Below are 22271 nucleotides of genomic sequence, written 5' to 3'. Positions count from 1 at the left end.
AAATAAAGCACATCAGACAGTTAAAAATTTAACTTTACTCATTTATTTTTGTGAATCAATTTTTCCAGATTGTAAAAAAGACATTTTCAGACCATTTATGGAGACAGAGTTGATGGAACCATGAAAGGAAGGCCCCAAAAAAGAGACTCATGTGACAACCAGAGAGTCATGTGACAATATCATCAGTAATATTGGTTCCTTAGGGCCCTGGCTCTTTTTTAAAGTATTGCAACATAATAGAGGACGTATTGTCTGATTGTAAATGACCAAAACATTGAGGCAACACTGAACCATAGAGGGTTATTTATTGGTTTTTTTGTTTTTCCCCCAGATCCTGCCCTTATACAAGGAACTGCATGCCTATGTGAGAGCCAGGCTTATGGAGGTCTACCCCGGACACATTGATCCAGAGGGACCTCTGCCAGCCCACCTGCTGGGTATGTCCTATTTTGCCTCACAAGAAAAAGATATAAAGTATATATATATAACTATAAAAAAAAAAATCTTATGAAAAGAGTCACTTGTGCAACAGCAGAGCAAACTATGCCTAGGTTGTTTGATATTGAAAACAGCGTCATGATGGGGAGATGGCGATGTTGTAATCCATCTTATCACTATGCACTTTACATACCCTTGTTCTCAGTTGCTGCTAATCATTAAATTTGCTCTGAATCTTTTTCCATTGCAATGGTGGTCTTCAGTGTCCACTGTTGTTTCAGCTTACTGTATTTGGTTCTCCCCACCTCCCCCAATCGATAAGTCTTTATACTCTTATGTGTTGACTTGTGCCTTTTAATGTGTTTTTTTTACTTGCTGTACAACTAATTACCCTTTAGGGACAAAATAAGGTTGAAGTTGAAGCTGAAGCATTGGAGGCAGGCCCTCGTTCATTGCTGTGAAAGTTGCAGAGTGGAGCATGAAGCCAGAAAAAGTGCTGCTTGCCTCATAAGATTGTCACTGGGATGACATTACTGATATTTGAATTGCTATTGCTGTTGCTTGAGGAAAGTTTTACAAATATAAAACCTCCATAGAGCAAAAATTCATCAAATAAAAAGTCATACATGACCTTGTTTGCAGTTCGAGGTGACCTGTCAACAGTTTTACAGTAGTCTATGTTACAGTGGTGGTCTATGAAGAAAATGCTTTTTGGGACACGGGATTTTTTCGCTGCATCACTGAGAGCAGCCACTTAGAAAAATTGAAAAACAAGGAGAAATAGCATCAGCCAAAAAGAAATGCAACAGATGTAATATAATGTATATATAGTGTTACGCTGAAGCTAGTTGGTGCAGCCTCCTTCTGGAAGCTGTCTACTTGAAGTACTTTGGGTGAAAAAATGACCTGTTGTGTTGATTGTTCAGGTGACATGTGGGGGAGATTCTGGACCAACCTGTACCCTCTGTCAATCCCCTACCCTCGTAAAGATGATATTGATGTCAGCGAGGCTATGGTGAAGAAGGTGCAGTACAATGAAGTTGATTCTGTTATTCTGTAATATCAAAATGTACACATTATAGTGCATGCAGTGATTAAGAAATTAAACAAAGAAGGCTTTAAAATCCTCTCTTGGAGCCTAAATCCTCTATCAAATGTCAACTTGTATTTCAGGGCTGGAATGAGACGCAGCTTTTCAAAGAAGCAGAGAAGTTCTTCATGTCTGTAGACCTGTACGAGATGTTCCCAAACTTCTGGGAAAACTCCATGTTTGTGAAGCCTGACGACGGGTGCAAGGTGGTCTGTCACCCCACAGCCTGGGACATGGGAAACAGAGAGGACTTCAGGTATGATGAATCCACAGTCAGCATGGTACAGCTGGTATCAGGAAACAAGCTAAATCTATTCAACTCTCTGATATTGAACTCCAAAATGGAATCAATTATTCTCCATAAAGGAGCACCTTCTTTTGTCCCTGTCAAAAATTTAACAAAATCAAAAACACATTTCTAATTTTTTATTTTTGTCACACTTAGTAGATACCAAAAGCAACACATGGAAATTAAATGATGGATCAGTTATTATTTTTATTATATAAAATGCGGCCTTTTATGTGGGTCTTTCCTATATTTCCTTTGTCCCTGAGCCAGATTTTGGACATTCAATCCTGTTTATTTTGAATTTCATATTGATCTAATATTAACTTCAAATAGAAATGACACATACATACCCAATTTAATGAAATGTATCATGTGTTGTACAATATATTAGTATTTTATGTCTTTTTTTCATAGAAAAAACAACCATCCCCAGTAATTTCCACCACACTGTAAAAAATGTAAATTCAGGGAGTTGTTTTTTTTTTTTTTTGTATACTTAGTGACCACAGCAATAGTCATGTGGCAGGAGATTACATAGCTGGAGGACAATTAGCTCCATGGAGGGAACTAAAAATAAGAAAAAATCAAGGTCAATCTTTGTTATATCAAGAATATCTTTCTTTGCGTCACTTCCAAACAGCTCATATTTCCTTTGAATGTACAAATAATAAGAAAAACAACATTTTATATTGTGTATTTTGTGAATATTTAATGCTAAAACAAATTCTAGCAAGTTAACATATTACGACGTTTTTTTAAGAATGTGACAAAATGTTATTTTTCAGTAGTCATTTCCATCACTTCTTTTATTATGACACAAAATAAATGTTAATTAAAATGACAATGCCACTATTATATCGCTATATCTCTAAATATATGTTAAATTTTCTAAAAATATCAAAATCAAAATGGACCATAGTTGAAGAATGACCCGTATGCTGTATATATTTGTATTTAAAACTTAAACATTTGGGACAGTTGACTTAAATACAAGCGTTTGTTTTTTTTTAAACATGTATGTGTGCTGTGTTGAGCAGAGTAATCTAACTGTAGATCAGTACATGAGAGCTGTAAATATGAACTTGCTGGAACAATGATGTTGATTAATCTCTGAGTCATTCTTTCTTGCTGATAAAGGTAACAAAAGTCTTCACATGGTCAAATATTAATCCATAAAGTTGCCACAGCACTGACCTTTTTTTTTTTTTTTTTTTTAGGTTTGAGTGTTTATTGCAACAAAGTTTGTCCAAATGTAAAAACTCTTTCTAAAAGTCAGGTTTAATGGCTCCTGGAGTGTCAGCTTGGGTTAAACTCACAGATTAAAACATACTGAACAGCTTCAGAGTTTGTTCTATCTGACTCATCAGAAACGTGTCATTGCGCAGGCTGTTTTATTGGTACAGTACATCTGATATGGTGTCATGCCATATCTGCATCACACATTATAACTGCTGACTTCAACACTTCTTCTGCAATGTCATCAGGATCAAAATGTGCACCAAGGTCGACATGGACAACTTCCTCACGGTGCACCATGAGATGGGTCACAACCAGTACCAGATGGCTTACCGTAACCTGTCCTACCTCCTGAGGGACGGAGCCAACGAGGGTTTCCACGAGGCTGTCGGAGAAATCATGTCGCTCTCTGCTGCGACGCCCAAACACCTGCAGAGCCTGAATCTGCTGGAACCTGACTTCGTATATGATAATGGTACGATTCATCTAGACCAGTGGTTCCCAACTGGCAGGTCGTGGTCCAAAAGTGGGTCGCGGGATGGACCGCAAGTGACTGGCAAACATGTCAAGTTTGTAAAAAAACTCATTTCATTTTTAAGTACAGTGAATTTCTGGCACAGGGCTTTTATTTTGAAGTGCCATTTCCAACTATAGAGTGAGTAGCTCAGTGACATGGCCAAATGCAAGTATGATGTTGAATAATTAAACTCCAGTTGGGAACCACTGATGCAGACAACACTGACAATCATCAAACCAAAGAAATATTTGTCCTCCAAAACATTAAAGCTGCTGTAATCAATACTTTTATAATAACAATGGGTGATTTCACTATGGCCCACTTTACATTTGTCAAGTATATCGTATCTAGATAAAATCCAGGTAACATTTATACTTAGCCACATACACATGTCTCTGATGGCCATATCATAAATCTGATTACAATCTGACTTGGTTTCCCTGGATGTAAATCAGGCTCGGCCCTCCTTCAGTTCAGAAGGACGTGGTTATGCACCTGAAGCTGTTTGGTAGCTGCCAAAAATGCCAGAAAAAGAACAACTTGTGTACTTCAGCAGTTTAGTTACAATAACAGTTGTAAGATGTAGTAACAGTTAAATAGCCTTAGCTGATATTTATCCATAACCCAACCCAAAGACACGAATGAATCATATTTATGAACTATGAGCGATACTGTTTTTGCTTTAATGAGACAGAGAATAATGGCTCATTTCAGTGTTTGGACAAAGGTGACAGACCATGAATTCATTAAGGAAACCAGGCGTGGACTGTTACGTTTTAAATGTCTAACAATGTTAGAATTTCCCAATGTGTAAATGTTAACAGTATAACGTTGTGCAAATGCTGGACTTTGGTCTCCAGAACTCCCGACTAAATGTTGGTATTCTATGATGTTGGCATGAGGCGCTTGGAAGACGCTGGATTTTGGCACCTTAACAAGAAAACTTAAAACCAACAAGTATCAACATCATCTGTCATCAGTATTCCACGTCAAATTGACTTTAACATTTGATATTTTCTTGACGTGGAATTTTGGTCATCTGATGTCACAACCTAAATTCAACCAAATATCAATGTCTAACAATATTGATGGCCAGTCGGGTTAATCACCTGATGTTTTAGCTCATTGTTTTGAAAATCTGGCCCCAAACTTTTAGCCTTGTTTTCCACGAAAAGCTCTAAAAAGTTAATACTACCTGCCCAAGTGTCAACATCCAGGGCTGAAAAATATGGGCAACACTGAAGTGCCAAAAACTGCAGTTCTTTGAATGGCCACTTGAGGCTGGCTTCAGAGGCAAGTCAAGACAGACTCACATGTTAAATTGCCCAACTTTACAGCAGAAATAAACATGTTACAGCCTGGTATAAAAAAATGGTTTTGGCCTCTACAGCTAATCCCCTTCATCATGACATCTGTACAGGCTGTGATTTCTTTTATAACTCACCTGGTTACATTTCATTAAGGCTTAAAGTTACACATGAATAAGGGCAGGGCCTCACTGAGTGAGAAGCTGTCTCCGGATAGTGTTCTTGGCTTCTCAGTCAGATCCGCCCCTCCACATCTCCAGCCTCTCATCCAGTAATGGTCACTTCTTGCCAAATGCCAAACTTGAGGCCTAAACAGGAATCTGCAAATCAGTGAGTGATGTCACTAGCTATGGCTGCTATTCTATACAGTCACATATTGGAGCACTTAGCAGCTAAAGAGACTTATATTTCCCTCAGGAGTGGGTGGAGACCCAAACAGAGCTAACAGGACTTAATTAATCAGGATTCCAGAGATCAAAATTGCTCCACACTGATTGTGTAAATAAGCAGTTGACTATTGCCATATTAACTTAGAAAATGTGTCAGAGTTGAGCTTGCACTGCCCCCTAATGGCCAAAAAAACACTTACTGCAGGTTTAAATTTTTTAGTAAGCCAGCCTTGTTTTAAAGCTTTGTTGACATTTTTTAAAATCAGAAAAGGGCTTGATACATTCTCCCATAGCCTGTAAAGGACAGTGTCCTGAACAAACTAGAGCAGGTATGAGTAATGTGTCTCTGGGTTGCTGCCCTCGATTAGCACATAGTATAAAAATAGCTTCAGTACTGTTGGGGCCACCTGAATGGACCTGTCATGCACATATTCACCTGTTTACCTCAGTGAAACCAGATATTCAAGCACAACATGATCTTGGGCCTAATGCTTACTGTATACAAACTGTTACCTACTAAAATGATGTTTAGACCACTGAGAGATAGCTTCCTGACCCTTTCACTCTCTAAATAATGTGTTATGTGTTTTTTGCCTTGCAGAGGTGGAGATCAACTTCCTGCTGAAACAGGCGCTCACCATCGTGGCCACGCTGCCGTTCACCTACATGCTGGAGAAATGGAGGTGGGAGGTGTTTGCAGGGAATATCACCAAGGATGAATGGATGAAGGAGTGGTGGCAGATGAAGTAAGCAGAGACCTATAGGCTTTCAAAACATCTGTGAATAATCCAGTGAATTTGTGCACTCTGTGAAAATACCTGCTGATGTCTAATATCATGTAATCAGATATGTTCACGACCTCCAAAGTGAACATACTGCAGGCAAGTATTGCCGCTTTTCATGTGGTGTGACCTCGGCAGCTGCTTCACCGCAGGCCTGTGGTTACAGCATCAGTCTGCATCAGTGCTGACTCTGTTGTCATAACAGGAGGGAGCTGGTGGGGGTGGTGGAGCCAGTGCCGAGAGACGAGTCCTACTGTGACCCACCTGCTCTGTTCCATGTATCTGGAGACTATTCTTTCATCAGGTAACACACCTCCTGTAAAGCTGCGATTCAAGGACACAAAGGCGTAACATCACCTGGATTTTCTCAAAAGAGTGTAGCCAAGCAGGTTGCTGAACGTTTTCAGTTCTGTCTGTGGTTTGGTCGTCAGGATGAATTAAAAACTTTAAAACACATTTCAATTAAATTTAGTGAAAAGTTACACCTTTATCAGAGAACAAGAAACATTAGTTTTTGGTGCAGAACCATTTCTTAAAAACATTTTTTAAATCCTAAACGTTTGAAAATCAGACATTTTTAAAAGTTTTTGCTATTTTCTGATGAAATACTGCACTCAGCGTGTTTTCTTTTCACATTTCCTGTTAAAATAAATGTATATTGATTTCCATTCTTCTATTATACTGTCTACTTCTGCCCCAAATCTTGCCAAGCGCTCCACCAGAGAGCTGCCTACAGTCAGTGTTGTCAGGGGTCTCATAGTTGGGGGAAAGCAGGACTGATTGCCCAGGAATTAAATTAATTGCATGAATTAATGTAATGTCTTTCCCCCAGAAAAGGAGATGGGCTTCCAAAACAGAAAAGAAGGAAAGAGAGGAAAGAGAAAAAGAAAGAGAGCAAACTGACTTTGTGAAAGAAAATATCAAATGGTGCATTAAAAGAATCAAGAGAGAAAGGGCGGGGGGCCCACAGAGACTGCTTATGCATAGGGCCCAGAATTTGGTGATACGTCCCTGAGTGTTGTAGTCAAGACTATCTAAACTGAGACCAAATAATGACGAAGACCAGATGGTATCGAGACTTAGACAAGACCAAGACTTTGAGCGGTTGAGACGGAGTCAAGACCATGACCGCTGTGAGTCCCACAAAAAACCCACAGAAAACAAATGAAGATTCATCTTTATGCACATCTTTTATCGCCGTACTGTATATATTTGTGTATGTATAGATGCACCATGCAGTCGTTGCAGAGATGAATTTTAATTGTGGGAATTTAATCATCTTAATCATCTTTATTCAGCACTCCTATTTTGCACAGGCAATTTAGTGATATTTCCACTGTTTTTTTCTGGACTTGAAATAAAATCCCCAGCCCTCCTTGTCTGAGACTGGAGACAAGGCGGAGCAAAAACGCAAGCGATTCCAAAACTAGACCAATCTCGAGTGCTGCAACACTGCTTACAGTTGAACTTGCCTATTGTTTACCTGTTAAACCTCCTGATAAACTAATTAAATTACCCTGTAATGAAACCTGTTTAGATTTTTACATCTTTAGACTGACTTTCAGCAGAGTAAAAAGTCATGCTTTGGATGTATTTGAGCTCCACTCTTGGCTGCAGAGGGCTGAAATGAAGAATCACACATATTTGCGAGCAAGAGGAAGTAGCTGAGTTGTAAAGCTATGAGAGACATGAAGCATGTTATTGTTCAGGGGTCTAAGTTGAAATCAGTTGCTCCAGTTCTGCTTTGCTATAAAGCATCACCGTGTGTGTGTGTGTGTGTGTGTGTGTGTGTGTGTGTGTGTGTGTGTGTGTGTGTGTGTGTGTGTGTGTGTGTGTGTGAATACAGGTACTTCACGAGAACAATCTACCAGTTCCAGTTCCAAAAAGCGCTCTGCGATGCGGCAGGTCACACAGGAGCCTTATCGACATGTGACATTACTAATTCTACAGAAGCAGGAACCAAACTGAGGTACGGACGACTTCCTGTTAATCTTTGCAGGCTGTCACAGGATCAGATTGTTTTCGTTATCCATGTGAAAGACCTGTGCATTTGGGATAGTCCATCTAACCATTAGAAATCAACAGGGAGATAATGTCTCATTTCTGTTTTGCTGTAGCACGTTAGATATTGAACTACTGTGGTTCACATGTATAAATGCAACAGTGATTTATCATCATCATTGTTTTCTGTTAGGAACATGTTAGAGCTGGGAAGGTCCCAGTCCTGGACCCGGGCTTTGCAAACGATATCCGGTGATGTAAGGATGGACGCCGGCCCCCTGTTGAAGTATTTCGAAAAACTTCATGTGTGGCTGAAGGCAGAGAACGAGAAACAAAACATAACTGTAGGCTGGGAGACAGATATAGATCCATGTGAGTACAAACAACAAAAGATATTTGTCCCGAGGAAAATAACAATCACTTATCTTAAAGTAATAGTACGACATTTTGGGGTAATTTGCTTAATTGTTTACCTGTTGGGGGTTATGGTAAATACGATGCCATCAGCAGCAGCTGGTTAGCTTAGCTTAGCACAAAGACTGGCGCTGTGTTTCAGTGGTTGTTCCACTCCCCCTCATTCACCTTTGGTGTGTTACATTTGGGCTGAGAAGTCAAAATATTCCAAGTTCCCTGTTGGAGATTTCAACTGGAGCACCCTGTCTATCTGTGGACATGTTGCCATTATGTTTGTGTACACAAAATACAGCGTATTACATTATTTATTGGCATTGCTAACAATGGCTAACCTGGCCAGAACTGGTATTGCTGACAACATCTTGGTGTCTGACTTATTGTACTGAAATGCAGTCAGCTTGGGTGTGACATCATTCCTAGCACCACCATTTGACTTCAGAGGTGAATGGAACAAAGCATGACCCTCAGCCCTTGGTTTTACCTTAACAGCATACTAAGTACAGAGAAAGAGGGAAAGTTTGTGGAGGAGGAACAGGGGATTAAAAGGAACGCAGCCACCCTTGTTCACTTTCAGTCCAAACTATCGTGGATTGACCGTCAGTTGTGGGCTAAATTAAAAATTATCATATGTATCGTAACTATTATTGCTACAGGTTGATGATACCTTGCATAACAGCAACTTTTTAATGTGTTCACAGACAGTGTTGGGAATATTAAATCACACTGAGTAAATATTAACTGCAGTTAGTTTTATGACATTTGTAGTTAAATATCAAGCTGTCATTAATTGCTGATAGACAAGGGAACCTATACAGATGTAAGCTCACCTGTACGGCACTATGAGATGCGCAGAAAAACTGAAAATCATGCCAGATAGTCAATTTATTTAACTTTGATTTTAGTTTGTTATTTTCCAATTTATTCATCTTCATCTTAAGAGTTTTGTATTACTGCCACCGAACCATGGATGTGTTCTCATTCACTGAATGCATAACTTAATTGCACTGTGGGTGATATTCACTTCTGGAGTTCCCCCTTGTTGTTCACTTGCTTCCTAAGTCCACTGAGGGTTGATTTCACCAAGTTCACTTCAGTTTTTGGACAAATGGAAAGATAGTTATGACAGAGGCGGGGATTCCCTCAAGGGCAAGTGGTGAGGGCAAGTCAACGAGGGCATGTTGAATGACTAAAGAAAGGCACCCTGAAAACAAGGGAAAACAGCTCACTCATTAATTATTGGCTTAATTTGTACAAAAAACAAAAAGTAAAAACAACACTTAGTTTTATGGGAGGAGGAGTCTTCCTTTCATCATGAAGTTGCCAGGCAACCATAGTCCTGCACATTATCTTCCCTAAAATCAATAATGTGTCATTTTTATATGTACAATGGAGATCTACTGTATTGATTAATGAGTATTAGAGTTGCTGGCAGGTGGATTTTGTTACCTGTGGACAGAGCCAGGCGAGCTGTTTCCAGCTGATTCCAGTCTTAATACTAAGCTAAACATCTTGGGGAAAAAAACACACAACTCCTTGGATTAAAAAACAAATAATGTCAAACTGTTCCTTTAAACCTCCCCCCGTGCTGCTTTGTTTTCTACACAGCAAACTAATCTGGGCTGAGTGTATTCATGCTGCCATATTGTGTTAATGTGGTGTGTAAGTTCACACCAAACACAGTTAATTGAATACTTTTTGATAGATTTAAAAAAGCTGCCCCCGAGGCACATAAACTGTACGAGCAGACAAACAACTCTCACGCCATTACGTAACAACTGTGACTAAAAAAAAACTTGATGTCACTTCTGGCGAAACATTTGCTGTGCCACTTCACAAAAACGGCACTGCAGTAAGAAAAAATCCCTGAGGACATTTTTAAGGAAGTAGAAAAAACACAGACTTAAGTCACTGCTGCTTTCATGACAAGATCAAACCACAGACATTTACTAGAATGCACATTTCCAGATGAAAATGCATGTGATTGCAACTTGTCTGAATTTTTACTCTGTACATGTCACTGAAATTTTATATTCAGGTAAAAGTTCAACCACTCCCATAAAAAATGACTCAAGTAAAAGTGAAACTTAACATTTTAGAAACCTGCTGAAGTAAAAGTAAAGAAGCAAGTTACTCCTTATTTTAATATTTTTTAGGGTGTTCAGGTCAGTGCAAAATAATGAAAAAACAGCACTTTCTGTTTGTTTGTTTTTAATAAAGCAGAGCAGTTAGGCTTAATAAACAATTTATCAGTATGACATGAGAGGGAGTATTTATTCGTTTATCTTGCGCCGCCAACACAAAAAGTTCTGCAGCTGGACTGGACTGGCTGCTACCACAGTGTGTGGCGACGACTGCTGTGCAAAATCATGTTAGATGAGATGACAGCCGAGAGAGAGACACTTTATTCCAACATGTAAAGAATTATGGCAGTTTCAATATTGTGTATTAGGCCACGGCAACAAACTTTTGTTAACTAATTATTGACATACGGTAGGTGATATCCGAAACAAATGCATGGCTTGGGTTCAGGGTCAGCCACATGTGTTTTGTTGCTTTGTTTGTAGACGATTTGATGAAATATGGAGGACAGGAAGCAAGAATCAAAATGATTAATGATTTATTTTTTACAGATTCAGAGTACGCCATTAAAGTGAGACTAAGTTTGAAGGCAGCCATGGGTGACAGCGCTGTGAGTATTATTAATCATTATCAGAGGTACTATTACTGTGTAAAGGTTACAGTATCTGACTACACATGAAGTGCATTTTGCACCTTTGACAGGAACTTCAGTTTGTTTGATGAACTACACTGTGTTTCAGTATTCCTGGAACCCCAACGAGCTGTACCTGTTCAGGGCCAACATTGCGTATGCTTTGAGGCAGTACTACAGCCAAATGAACAAGACCATTCACTTCACGTCAGTATCATCCTGCAGCCGTACAATATGAAGATACTTTATGCTTTGCTTTCCTCTGACTATCTTTTGTTAACATGTTAGTTTGAGAGCTTTTGTTGGTTTCCACCTGCAGAGCAGAGAACGTCATCGCGTGTAAAGAGACTCCCAGGATCTCTTTCTACATTGTGGTCACCGACCCTTTAAGTCCCGCCATATTTATCCCAAAGCATGAAGTGGAGGCTGCCATACGGTGAGGCACTAACGTCATTCATCATACATGTGTATTTTGATTACATACATGATCTTGTAAACACTGAGTGCAGTATACTTGTTTTATTTTACCCCGAATGTGTCACAGACTAAGCAGCTGTAATATTCAAGATAATTAAATTTATTTTGAGTGGGTTTTAGTTACACTTCATCTGTGGTCAGTTTCTATTAAACTGTACATTTCCTGTGAAAACAGAAGTTTATTTTAAAAAGACAAAATGCATGTAACAAGCGTAAATTGACGCATCATCCCTGAGCATCCAAAACTGATGCTGGAGTGGTACCAAGAGTTTGACGTGTAGGGCCACTGACCAAGCGTTGGAATGAGACAAGGTGGGAGGGAGAATGTGTTGACTGGATGAATTCTTGGCATAACATTTTGTACAGAATTACATGATTCCCAGACAGTTAATCTAATGTCACCATGACAACTCATTTGGTGCAGACATTCATGTCCTCCTCAGGGTAAATTGCTTTACTTTGTTTAAAGCCTCACAGAGCTGTTAGCATAGCTTTAGCTTAGCCTTTATATCTTTTCTGAGGATTCCAGTTAAATTGCTTCCTGCTGTGACTGATATAACCAACTGTGTGTGACCTGTCACTGGAGACAGTTAATAGGTGTGAGCAATAATAAAGCCATTTTGTTACTGATTCCAGGTTAAGTCGAGGCCGAATCAACGATGCCTTCCAGTTGGATGACAAGACGCTGGAGTTCGAGGGTATCCCAGCAACACTGGCCCCTCCCGTAGAGCAGCCGGTGGAGGTGTGGCTGGTGGTGTTTGGGGTGGTCATGGGAATTGTGGTGCTAGTGGGCGCCTACCTTGTCATCTCTGGTATCAGAGAGCGCACAAAGTGAGTTTTTTTGGTCTCCAGACTGAGACTTTTTGTCTCCATTTTAATCAGTTACTTCCTGAACTGTGACACGTTGTTGTGTTTCCTGTAGGAAACCTGAGCTGAGAGAAGTTGTGGAGAATCCGTACGATACAAACATTGATGGACAAACTAACAAAGCCTTTGAGGAGAGCGAAGATGAACAAACTGGATTCTGAGTCCGCTGGAGAACAGAGGGAAGGTGTCGTCACTGCTCACCTCTTACCAGAGAACTGCTGAATGTGTATGCATGTGAAAATTTTAGTTTGCGGAGTCATTTTATAGTTAATACCCTCCTAAAAACAACATTTAATTGCATTATACTTAAAAGGCTACCATGCAAATGTACTGCTATTTCAGATACACCAACATTATACTTAGTACATACCAAAAATACAATAACACTTAAGTTCCCTCGACTGCACTATTTTGGGTATACTGTTTTGTAAGAAGGATGAAGATTTACCTTGTACTTAAATTATATTAATGTCTTTGGTCAAATATAAATATACAATAATATACTTTAAAATGTAAACATCAAATATAAAATAGTCATTTAACTAAATTTAAATAATATTTTAAGTATGACAAGAAGAAAAAAGTAAATATATAAATACAATTATTGTTAATATTGACTGTATATGGATTACATTTGTACAAATCTGTTGACAATAAATACCTGTTTTATTCACTGTCCTCAGACTAATACATCATTTTAATGAAATTCTTTTTCTAAATAAATTTTTATTGTAAGATGTTTCATATTAGGTGCAGTAAACCTGTGTTAACATTTTGCAAAAATTATTACTAAATAATATACAGTAATATATACAATATATATTAATGAACCATTTCATACTATAAAACACAGTTATGGTATCATCCTGTACACGCAATTACACTCAAAGTAAAGTTGTTTTACTTTAAAACATTATAGTAATGTAAGTGGGTAATTGTGGTAAGGACCACTTTAGTCAAAGAAAACTTTATTTCCATTTGCACCTTGTTATTTGGAGGCTCTGTTCTGGGACCTCTCTGCCCTTCCACAGCATACATGGAAAGCAAAACCTCTACGCCCTCTACACGCATGCGAGGAGAGCCTAAGACAAGGAGAGCAGCAGCAATATACCACCTAAATTAAGAATTCCAATACGTTATTTCCATGGCCTTGGAAATTCAAACAGTATTTGTGAACATCAGCTGCTCTCTCTATAATTTAGAAACCGGAAGTCTCAAACTTGTGATAAAGTCTGGAGCTGTTCCATAGACAATGAATGGGAGACTGATTCATCTGATCTTTTTTATACCCAAACTAGTTTTATTCTGTTGTAGTGTTCTCAGCTCTGAAACAGAAAATGAATCCATATACTCAGAACATCCCCCTGGCTGCTCTCAGTGTCATCTGTAACATCTTTCCCAAGTCATCATCTGTGAAGAAACTCCAGACTTTTACCGTATGACATCACAAATTTGAGTTTAGGATTTGGGAGAGAGTTGTTCATCTGTACTAATACTTTGGGACTGTCTTAGACCAGTGGTTCCCAACTGGTCCAGCTACGGGGTCCAGATCTCTCCTCAGTCAACAGTTCAAGGTCCATGCAGTGTTATATATTCAGTGTCATACTTGCATATGGCCATGTCATCCAGCTAGTTTGCTGTCTCTGTCAAGTAGCTGTCGATTATTCACTCACTCTACTGCAGGAAACAGCACTTCAAAATAAAAGCTCTGTGCGAGAAATTCACTGTACTTCAAAGTAAAGTGTGTTTTTCACAAATTTCACACATTTGTGAGTCACTTGCGGTTCATTCGGAATGGACCAGCAACCCACTTTTGGACCATGACCCATCAGTTGGAAACCGCTGTCTTAGACCACAGGAATAACATTTCTGCATTTTGAAAATAGATGTAGCATGTTAAAAAAGAACAGTTAAAGTACAGAATTTACATTTATTCAGTTGTTTTAGTTTCCAGTGCAGGTCGTTTCAGAAGATTGTGTTTTTTGATTTGCAGATCTTTGTATTTGTATAATTCAAAACCGTGTCTCTTATTGTCGTGATGTTGATACCCAGATTGTTTTTAGTGTCATGCAGCGAAAATTCAGGACAGTTAATCAAAAGGAAAATAACTGTGTTTGTCCAGATTACTTTTTAATATTTAATATTCTATAAAAGGCTTTAATGTTTAAACTTTTTTGAAATGAACTGTTTGATGCTTTTACTCATTTTAAGATATTAAGTTTATTGAAAATGTACGTCTCATGTCTATCACTGAAATTAAATTTTTTTAAAGCCTCTGGAAACCCAAATCCACAATAGCCTTCTAACTACAGTATGTAATTTAGGGTCTTATGTACATAATATTAAACATGTAAAAACAATTAGAAATCAGTTTCCATCCAAATTCGAAATATCTGTCTTTTAAATTTTTGTACATTCTTGAAATTGGGTTTGATTTGGCCGTGGTTATCTCTGAGATTTATTACACAATAAATTCCAAACCAATCATAAATCATCCGTCAGTTGTCTCATCCCGCCCCCCAGTGGCAGCGCAACAAAACCTTTCTGCTCCAGCTAAATCCGCCTCTTTGAGTCTGAGCCAACTCGTCTCTACATAGCCTTTTGCGATTAGCTACCCAGAGCTCAGGACAGCAGTGTTACTTAAAATTATTTTATTGTTTAGTGGAGTCTGAGAAACAGTTTTCTAGTCTGATGTTGAGAAAATACAGATCGTAAACTGGCTGAACCACTCGGCTGCGACCCAGCGGAGGCTCTGCCTCCGGCAGGCTCCCAGCAGCACTTGACCGTTGACCGGCTCCAGAGCCTGGACAATCCGAGCCTTTGCAGCTCGTGGAGCTGCAGGAAGAGGCAGCTTGTGAGCAGCCGGGCTTGCCCCCTGGGCCCGGTGCCGGTGTCGGCTCGCGGGGAGGGGACGTAATGTGCACCCTTCCTCACCCCTAACCCCAACCCCAAGCAGTCAGCTTTGCTACGCATAAACATATCCCCAATCGCGGAGGTGATGCTGCGGGAAACAACACAATTTTAGCCGGAGGGGAACATTATTCAGGCAAATACTTCTACACAACGCCAGAGAGACGGCCGGCCGGCACCGGCCTCTTCCGCTTTGAGGGTCGGTGTGTGAAAAGGCTATTATCAGAAAAACGGAGCCGATTTATGTTTTCAATGAAAACGTATCTCAATGAAGAAAGGCAAAGCGCCAGCCTCCTCCTGAAAGGAATCATTTTCAGCTGGCAGGGCTTCTGCTTCGTCCTCTGAATCATCAGAGGGCTCAAACATGTACGGCTGGATTAAATTTGTGGCAGCCATTGCTGAGCCAGGGAGATGTCAATCAGAGCGTTATCTGCCACGCCCACTCTGTCCTGGCAAGTGGTCTAAACAGCAAAATGAGCTGTTTTTAAACCAGGTTTTCTAATAGTTATGAATGGTTATTTTCACTCAGACTTTTGTGGATGATTAATGAGACACTCGACTTTGATATAATATATGCATTTTTACTATTTCAAGCTGTGTTTCCAAAGGCTTTAAACTCTGTGCTGAGAGTGTGATTCAACACTTTCACTTACTGTAACATACACAAAATACACAGTTTACCAATACCTAAGATCACAGTGTGTTCATAGAAGAGGAATACACATTGATATTATAATATAATATCCAGTACGTCTTGAAATTGTTATTGAAAAGGATTTTCCAAATATCATCTCCATACAGTATATATGAGTATACAGAACATTTAACATTAAAACCAGTGTGCCTGTGTTGTTACATTAATCTCATGTCTTTATGTAATACAACATCTCTTGATTAAATATATCAGAAAGTAGAGTAAATAATGTGACAATCACATCAACTTTATTTTGAAAATATACAGTTTTTAATAAAAGTAACATTCCTTAAATGCAAAACGATAATGCTTTAAAAACACACAATCAGCTTGAAAGGCCACTTTTAACAAAACTGATTACATTCTTAAACACACACACACACACACATATATGTTTTTAATTAGATATCATTGTATGATACATATCTACGCACTTCTGCAATAGCAGAATTCGACACAGTGACGTGTGTTTCCGTCACCGGACCAGGTGGCAACAAAACAGAAGAGATCCTCCCATGTTTTTCTTTTGTTTAATGTCAAGTCACAAATAAAATTCACCAGTGAATTTTAAATGTTAAACTTGACTGAGAACTGAGGACGTGTCAGAGGAAAGTGACTCTCCGTCATTTTCGAATGATGAAGAGGAACGCTTCATCTCCCGCCCCTCCCTCCAGTTCCGCCATTTTGACTGCGTCGGCATTGTCGATTTGGATGAACCAGCCGCCGTGCAGCGCTGACTCAAACTTCCGCTGAGGCAACCCCTTCATGAAAAAGACAAAGGACAGGGCGTTCTCGTCGCTCTTGGAGATCTTCTTCAGCCTGCTCTTCTCGCAAGTCTACAACAAACATGGATATCCATCAGAGAGAGCACAGGTGATCGTTCAACATCCTGGCAGTGAGATGATTGCTTCGCTCACAAGTATCACAGTCAACATTATCAACCTATCCTCTGACAGTAATTGGTCCCAGGTCAAGTTCCCAATCCTACACTTTGGACTTTGATTTCTATGCAGATCCTAATTTGTGAGGGCATGTGGAGAGCCTTGACAGAGACACGCTGGTGAACAAGAATCAAAAAGCACACTGCATCAAATGGGTTGAGGGCTGTGACATTTTGTGACCCCTAAGAATGCAAACATGGGGAAGTTTATCTATTTCGAGTTTGCTGCCTTCCAGTGAGTGAAACTCAGTGACTCAATGAACTGAAAGTAACAACTTCCCTCTTTGTTTCTTTGCTGCTGTTTTTCAGCAGATACTCTAGATTCATTGACAAACTACAGCAGAATAAGTGTTGCTGACCTTCATGTAAGTAGACCTACTAAATGTATAATGGCCTAAGTGTGTTCTGCTGGTGCTCTCCGGCCAGCAAAGAGTTTTAGGGTTAGGAGATTGAGTCTTTTAAGTGATTATGATTGTGTCTGAATTCAGTTCCCCTGTCTGAGTCATTGTTTGAGTCCAAGTGTTTGTTAGCATTTCTAGCTGCATGACTCATGACCTGAACGTTTGCCAGCTTCAGTCCAGACCAAAGTATCTCCACAACTTTCAGATGGATTTGCAATTAAAGGACACTCATGGTGCCATGAGGATGCATCCTACTGACCTCGGTGGTCCCCCGAATTTTCAGTAAAACCATAACTGGTCAAATTTTTAACTTATCCAGTGAAATATCTCAACATATACAAGGTGGATTGTTTTGTTAATACATTTGTGGTTCCAAGATGATGACTCCTAATGACTGTGGTGACCTCTTGACCTTTGTAGTGCGTACTAGAGCCGTGCGCGGGACTGTTTTCTTCATCCCGCTCCCGCTGAATTTCTGACCATTACCGCCCGCAACCGCAACGTGTGTGTTACACTCCCGCCCGCTCCCGCAATGTGTATGTCCACTCCCGCCTGCTCCCGCAAAACTCTGAGAATTTATGCCCGCACAATAATAGAGATGCATTGATTTTGTGTCTTCTCCCGCCCCGCAGGAGAAAACACGTCATTGGGTTACTGAAGATGAAACGCGCCAGCTTTGAGAGCGCTGGGAAGTAGAGGGCTCAGTGCGCCTTCAGACCTTGTTTGAGCTTCTTTCCACATCATTTGTTAACTCCATCCTGTCGCTATAGGCTACATCCCGATCCCGGAGTGTTTTTTTTAGCCGCCCATTCCCGCCCGCAGCAAAGTTCAAACTGCCCGCTCCCGCAAGATTTGGGTTGGGTCCCGCGGGACCCGGCGGGACCCAGTCCCAATGCAGCCCTCTAGTGCGTACCATCATCAGGTAACATTTCAAAAACGTCATCCTGTGGGGGGCATGTGTCACTAGTTGCTGAGGCATTTCACTAACAATCACAAATGTTAACCTTGTGGTGGCACAAGATTAAAAGGTCAGATGATCACCAGAGTCAGTAGGATTCATCCTCCTGGGAACATAATAGTTGTTATGTATTTCAGGAAAGCCAAAAGTGTCACCCTGCTGGTTACTCTAGAGTAAAAGCCAGTTTGAGTTTTCACCGAGCAGTACAGTACGGTTCAGTTCAGTTCTGTACGCTTTTTTTCTGTTTCCACTGTGTGAAGTTGTGGATGGTACCAAAGCAACTGTTCTGTACCGTCCCCCATTTTTGGTCCCCCCTCTGTTGGGGTACCTAGCACACAGATCTGGTACTAAAAGGTGGAGCTAGAGAAACTGCAGTCTGTTGATTGGTCAATAGAGGATGGTCACTCTGCTCAGGGCTGAGTTGTGGCTGGTTTTGTAACCACTGTTCATACCGTGGCAATTTTTACATTAGTAAACTATAACTATAAAATGAAAGGATGTTTTGCTGCCTCTCACAGCAGCTGTAATAGGAAAAAAAATAACTTAATTCACTGGGCCGACTGCCGGCAACTTTTAAGGTGGAACATTAGCTTGTAATGTTACTCAATGCATGAGTTGACGACGCGGATCCATCAACACACCTTAAATTTCACTGTGAAAACTTTGACCATTACTTTAGTTTTTATATGACGTACACTTTTAGTAATGAGTGGATCTTCAAGGGTTTATATATATATATATATATATATATATATATATATATTTATAAAATTCAACCAGGACGGCATATATCCCAATCTTAACTCAGAGGAAAAAAAGCATCATGGAGCATCGTTCCTGTGGGCTTCGGCAACACTAAACCCCTGAGCTTGCCTGAGAAGGACTCTATGCACACACCCGCTATTTTTAAATAACCCATAGAGAGAGACTCTCACTGCAGCCTGTCGTATTTTTTTTTTTGCAATCCTGTTGTGGATGATAAACGAGGTGCAGACTTCTGTTTGTGTCACAGAGAGGTGGTAATGAGGAAATACAGTGAGTGCTGGACAGAGCAGTGAGTGACAATGACCCCGCCCACATTTAAGAGAATTGTTTGCAGTGGAAATACTATGGGTCCAGATACCATGTCTGAAGGGTTACTTCTGGTTCCAAAGGTACCATACCGAAAGTGTTTGGTGGAAACAGGGCTTATGTGAACCTGAACTCAATCACTTAGTCACAGTTATTACCTCCACTTGTAGAAACACCCGGTCGTCTTCCTTGCAGCACCTGAGGAAGCAGTTGGACTGGCTGATGTTTAGGACCACTGGCAGTCCTCTGTAAGAGTTACCGGTTGACTTGTAGTAGTAGATGGTCATGTCCGCTGAGCACAGAAGAAACAAACAAACAAAAGGAATTTCACGACTGAAAAGTTAAATTAAAAACTCATTAAGTATTTCTGTAAGTTATTCCTGTGATAAGCAGGTGGCACGTTGCTGCTCTGAATGACAAACCTGGGTTCGGTGAAGAAAAGATGGTCCTATGCGAACAGAGACCTTTGAGGTAATGGTGAGACACGACATGTTCGACTGGAGTTCTCAACGACTTTAGCTGTTTGAAACTGTCACCTCCTCTTGGAACTGAAACCGACACAGGGAACAATCAAACAAGGGTCATCCTGTTTTTAAACCATTCTCCCCCTTTGTAGGAAAAAAAAGGAACAGGGGTGATTGATTCCTCTCTCACACTTATGTGTACATGTATAGGTTTTACCCAAAAATAGGGAGTTGCATCGCACATTAGCGATCTGTAACTTTGCTCTCTGATCAGAATTAAACACATAATGCAAAAACGTAACTCTTGACTGTTTTCTTAATGCCTAAAACATGTTGTGCCAAGAGGTCAACTTTTCATGCGCTAAAAAATTAATATTTTTTACTGTAGATACATTAAATACATTTATACTTTACTAGTTTTACTTTTAAAAAAGTGTTTTGTTGTATTTGGTCCCTTTAAGTAAAATTTCTTAATACTTCCTCCACCTCTGCTCTTTGATACCTTTTACCTTGTCCGCTTTGTTTGTCCATGTGATTCAGTTTTCTGCTTCTTTAGCTTTTTTTTAAAAATATTTCTTGATGTCAGATATTGAATGATGATCATCTCTGACTGTGCGAAACACCAGGGACAACGATGCAAATAAGTCTATGACTGTTCTGTCCCTGTTTGTGATCTTTATATTTATTTCTAACACACAAGAATATGAAATTATGCATCTATCTAACTACTGTTGTAAGCATGCAGTATCAGAAGAAAAGACAAGACAGGGGACTAAAACCCAACTTACTCACCAAGCACCACCTTGCTGGATTCTGCCACCACCACAACGTCATTAAAGGTACATCCTGTCCCGTGACATTCCTGACATGGGCTCCCAGCATCGCAGCCCCTCCCTCTCACCACAGAGATACTGGTTTTCTTCATGGAAATGATGAGCAGATCCCCCCTCTCCCCATTCTCCCCATTCTCCACATTGTTTCCAGCAGAGCAAACGTCCTCCAATATATCACCGTCCTCCTTCCCTTCTTTCTCCTGCCCCACACCGTTCTCCTCCAGGTCTTCCTCCCTCCTCATCTCCATGCTGAAACTGAGTGTTGCCGACTCCTTGTTGAAGGGATACAAAGTGTCTTCAGCGGGGAAGGACTGCTCAGTGTGATCCTGCTTCCTGCTGGCCTTGTGCACTGTCTTGAAACCAGAAGGAGGAGACAGAGGTGGATGTGAGCATTGAGCATCTGCGTCTCTTTATGTCTGACACTTGGGTGTGTGTGGGTGTTTGGGTGTGTCCGTGTGTGTCCGTGTGTGTATCTGTCTTATTGGCTGTGAGAAACACCTTAATACACAGCTACTGTTAAAGTTGACCTATGTTGACCTATTTTTAGTGCCAACACAATGTAATTTAAAGGGACAGTCCAGATAATTTGAAGTGGCATTATATGGAGTACTTTTACATAATCAGTGTATTACCTACAGTGGATGTCTATCAGCACTCTCCCAGTTTGGAGAAGTGGCAGGACAGCCCTTTCAGATAGGAAAGGCTGGTAACGGCTCCAGTTACTCTTGTCAAAGCCACAAGACTCCACTGACAAAAACATTTTGGCTTGCTGAACACACGAGCAGCGGGTCTACTACTGCCTCGATCAGTTAGTTTGTGTTATTATGTGAAATTGGAGAATCTGATCTAACTCCCTTGAACACCAAAGTCACACAATAACACAAACTAACTGATCGGGGCAGCGGTAGACCAGCAGCTCCTGTGTTCAGTGGTGTTAAATTACTGTTTTTCTAACTGGAGTCTGACTTTGAAGAGAGCGTAGACAATGTATTCGATTCCCCATTGGAAATAAACGCAGTAAGGTAAAATGGTCAAAATGTTCTAAATATATTCTACACATGAACTCTGTGAACATGATTTCTGTTTTGCTGCTGTAGTACATTAGCTTCCATGTTGGTACTCCTGTCTGCTTCCTCAAACTGGGGGCATGCTGCTGACAGACCTCTACTGTATGTAATACACTGACTATGGGTGAGTACCTCATACAGCCTCACTTTAAACAATCCAAACTATCCCTTAATATAAAGACAGCGTTATGGGTCAGATCTTACTATATAATGACGAAAACTCTTTCTGTGGGTGTGTCTGTGTGTCTGTTCCATGTTTTTCTCCTCACTGACTTGGTCAATCCATGTGAAATTTGGCACAGTGGTAGAGGGTCATGGAAGGATGCGAATGAAGCAATATTACATCAATTGGCCAAAGGGGGGCGCTATAGCAACCGATTGAAATTGCAAACTTTGAATGGGCATATCTCATGCCC

At 40.2% G+C, this 22271-nt stretch overlaps 2 protein-coding genes across 5 annotated transcripts in view; one reads left to right on the top strand and one right to left on the bottom strand.

The window, feature by feature from the left end:
- ace2 (angiotensin I converting enzyme 2) overlaps positions 1 to 13177 on the top strand; it is an 82575-nt gene extending 69398 nt beyond the window's left edge. For all 4 annotated transcript variants that reach the window (XM_050054945.1, XM_050055770.1, XM_050056564.1 and 1 more), the window contains 13 exons: positions 332 to 437; positions 1365 to 1462; positions 1612 to 1784; positions 3302 to 3528; positions 5868 to 6012; positions 6254 to 6352; positions 7895 to 8017; positions 8243 to 8421; positions 11094 to 11152; positions 11283 to 11380; positions 11493 to 11609; positions 12287 to 12481; positions 12573 to 13177. In XM_050054945.1, coding sequence (XP_049910902.1) covers positions 332 to 437; positions 1365 to 1462; positions 1612 to 1784; positions 3302 to 3528; positions 5868 to 6012; positions 6254 to 6352; positions 7895 to 8017; positions 8243 to 8421; positions 11094 to 11152; positions 11283 to 11380; positions 11493 to 11609; positions 12287 to 12481; positions 12573 to 12678 — 1725 coding nt within the window. In that variant the 3' untranslated portion in view covers positions 12679 to 13177. The remainder of the gene's footprint in view (positions 1 to 331; positions 438 to 1364; positions 1463 to 1611; positions 1785 to 3301; positions 3529 to 5867; positions 6013 to 6253; positions 6353 to 7894; positions 8018 to 8242; positions 8422 to 11093; positions 11153 to 11282; positions 11381 to 11492; positions 11610 to 12286; positions 12482 to 12572) is intronic.
- Positions 13178 to 16347: 3170 nt separating this feature from the next.
- The window catches only part of LOC126398880 (uncharacterized), an 8487-nt gene continuing 2563 nt past the window's right edge, over positions 16348 to 22271 (bottom strand). The window contains exons 4-7 of the mRNA XM_050058926.1: positions 20748 to 21141; positions 19914 to 20039; positions 19650 to 19783; positions 16348 to 16957 (exon numbers count right to left, since the gene is read on the bottom strand). Coding sequence (XP_049914883.1) covers positions 16745 to 16957; positions 19650 to 19783; positions 19914 to 20039; positions 20748 to 21141 — 867 coding nt within the window. The 3' untranslated portion in view covers positions 16348 to 16744. The remainder of the gene's footprint in view (positions 16958 to 19649; positions 19784 to 19913; positions 20040 to 20747; positions 21142 to 22271) is intronic.

This window comes from Epinephelus moara, chromosome 1, assembly GCF_006386435.1.
Source record: "Epinephelus moara isolate mb chromosome 1, YSFRI_EMoa_1.0, whole genome shotgun sequence".
Classification (NCBI taxonomy): Eukaryota; Metazoa; Chordata; class Actinopteri; order Perciformes; family Serranidae; genus Epinephelus; species Epinephelus moara.
The sequence above is the reverse complement of the archived record's forward strand: the minus strand, read 5'-3'. Positions and strand labels throughout refer to the sequence as shown.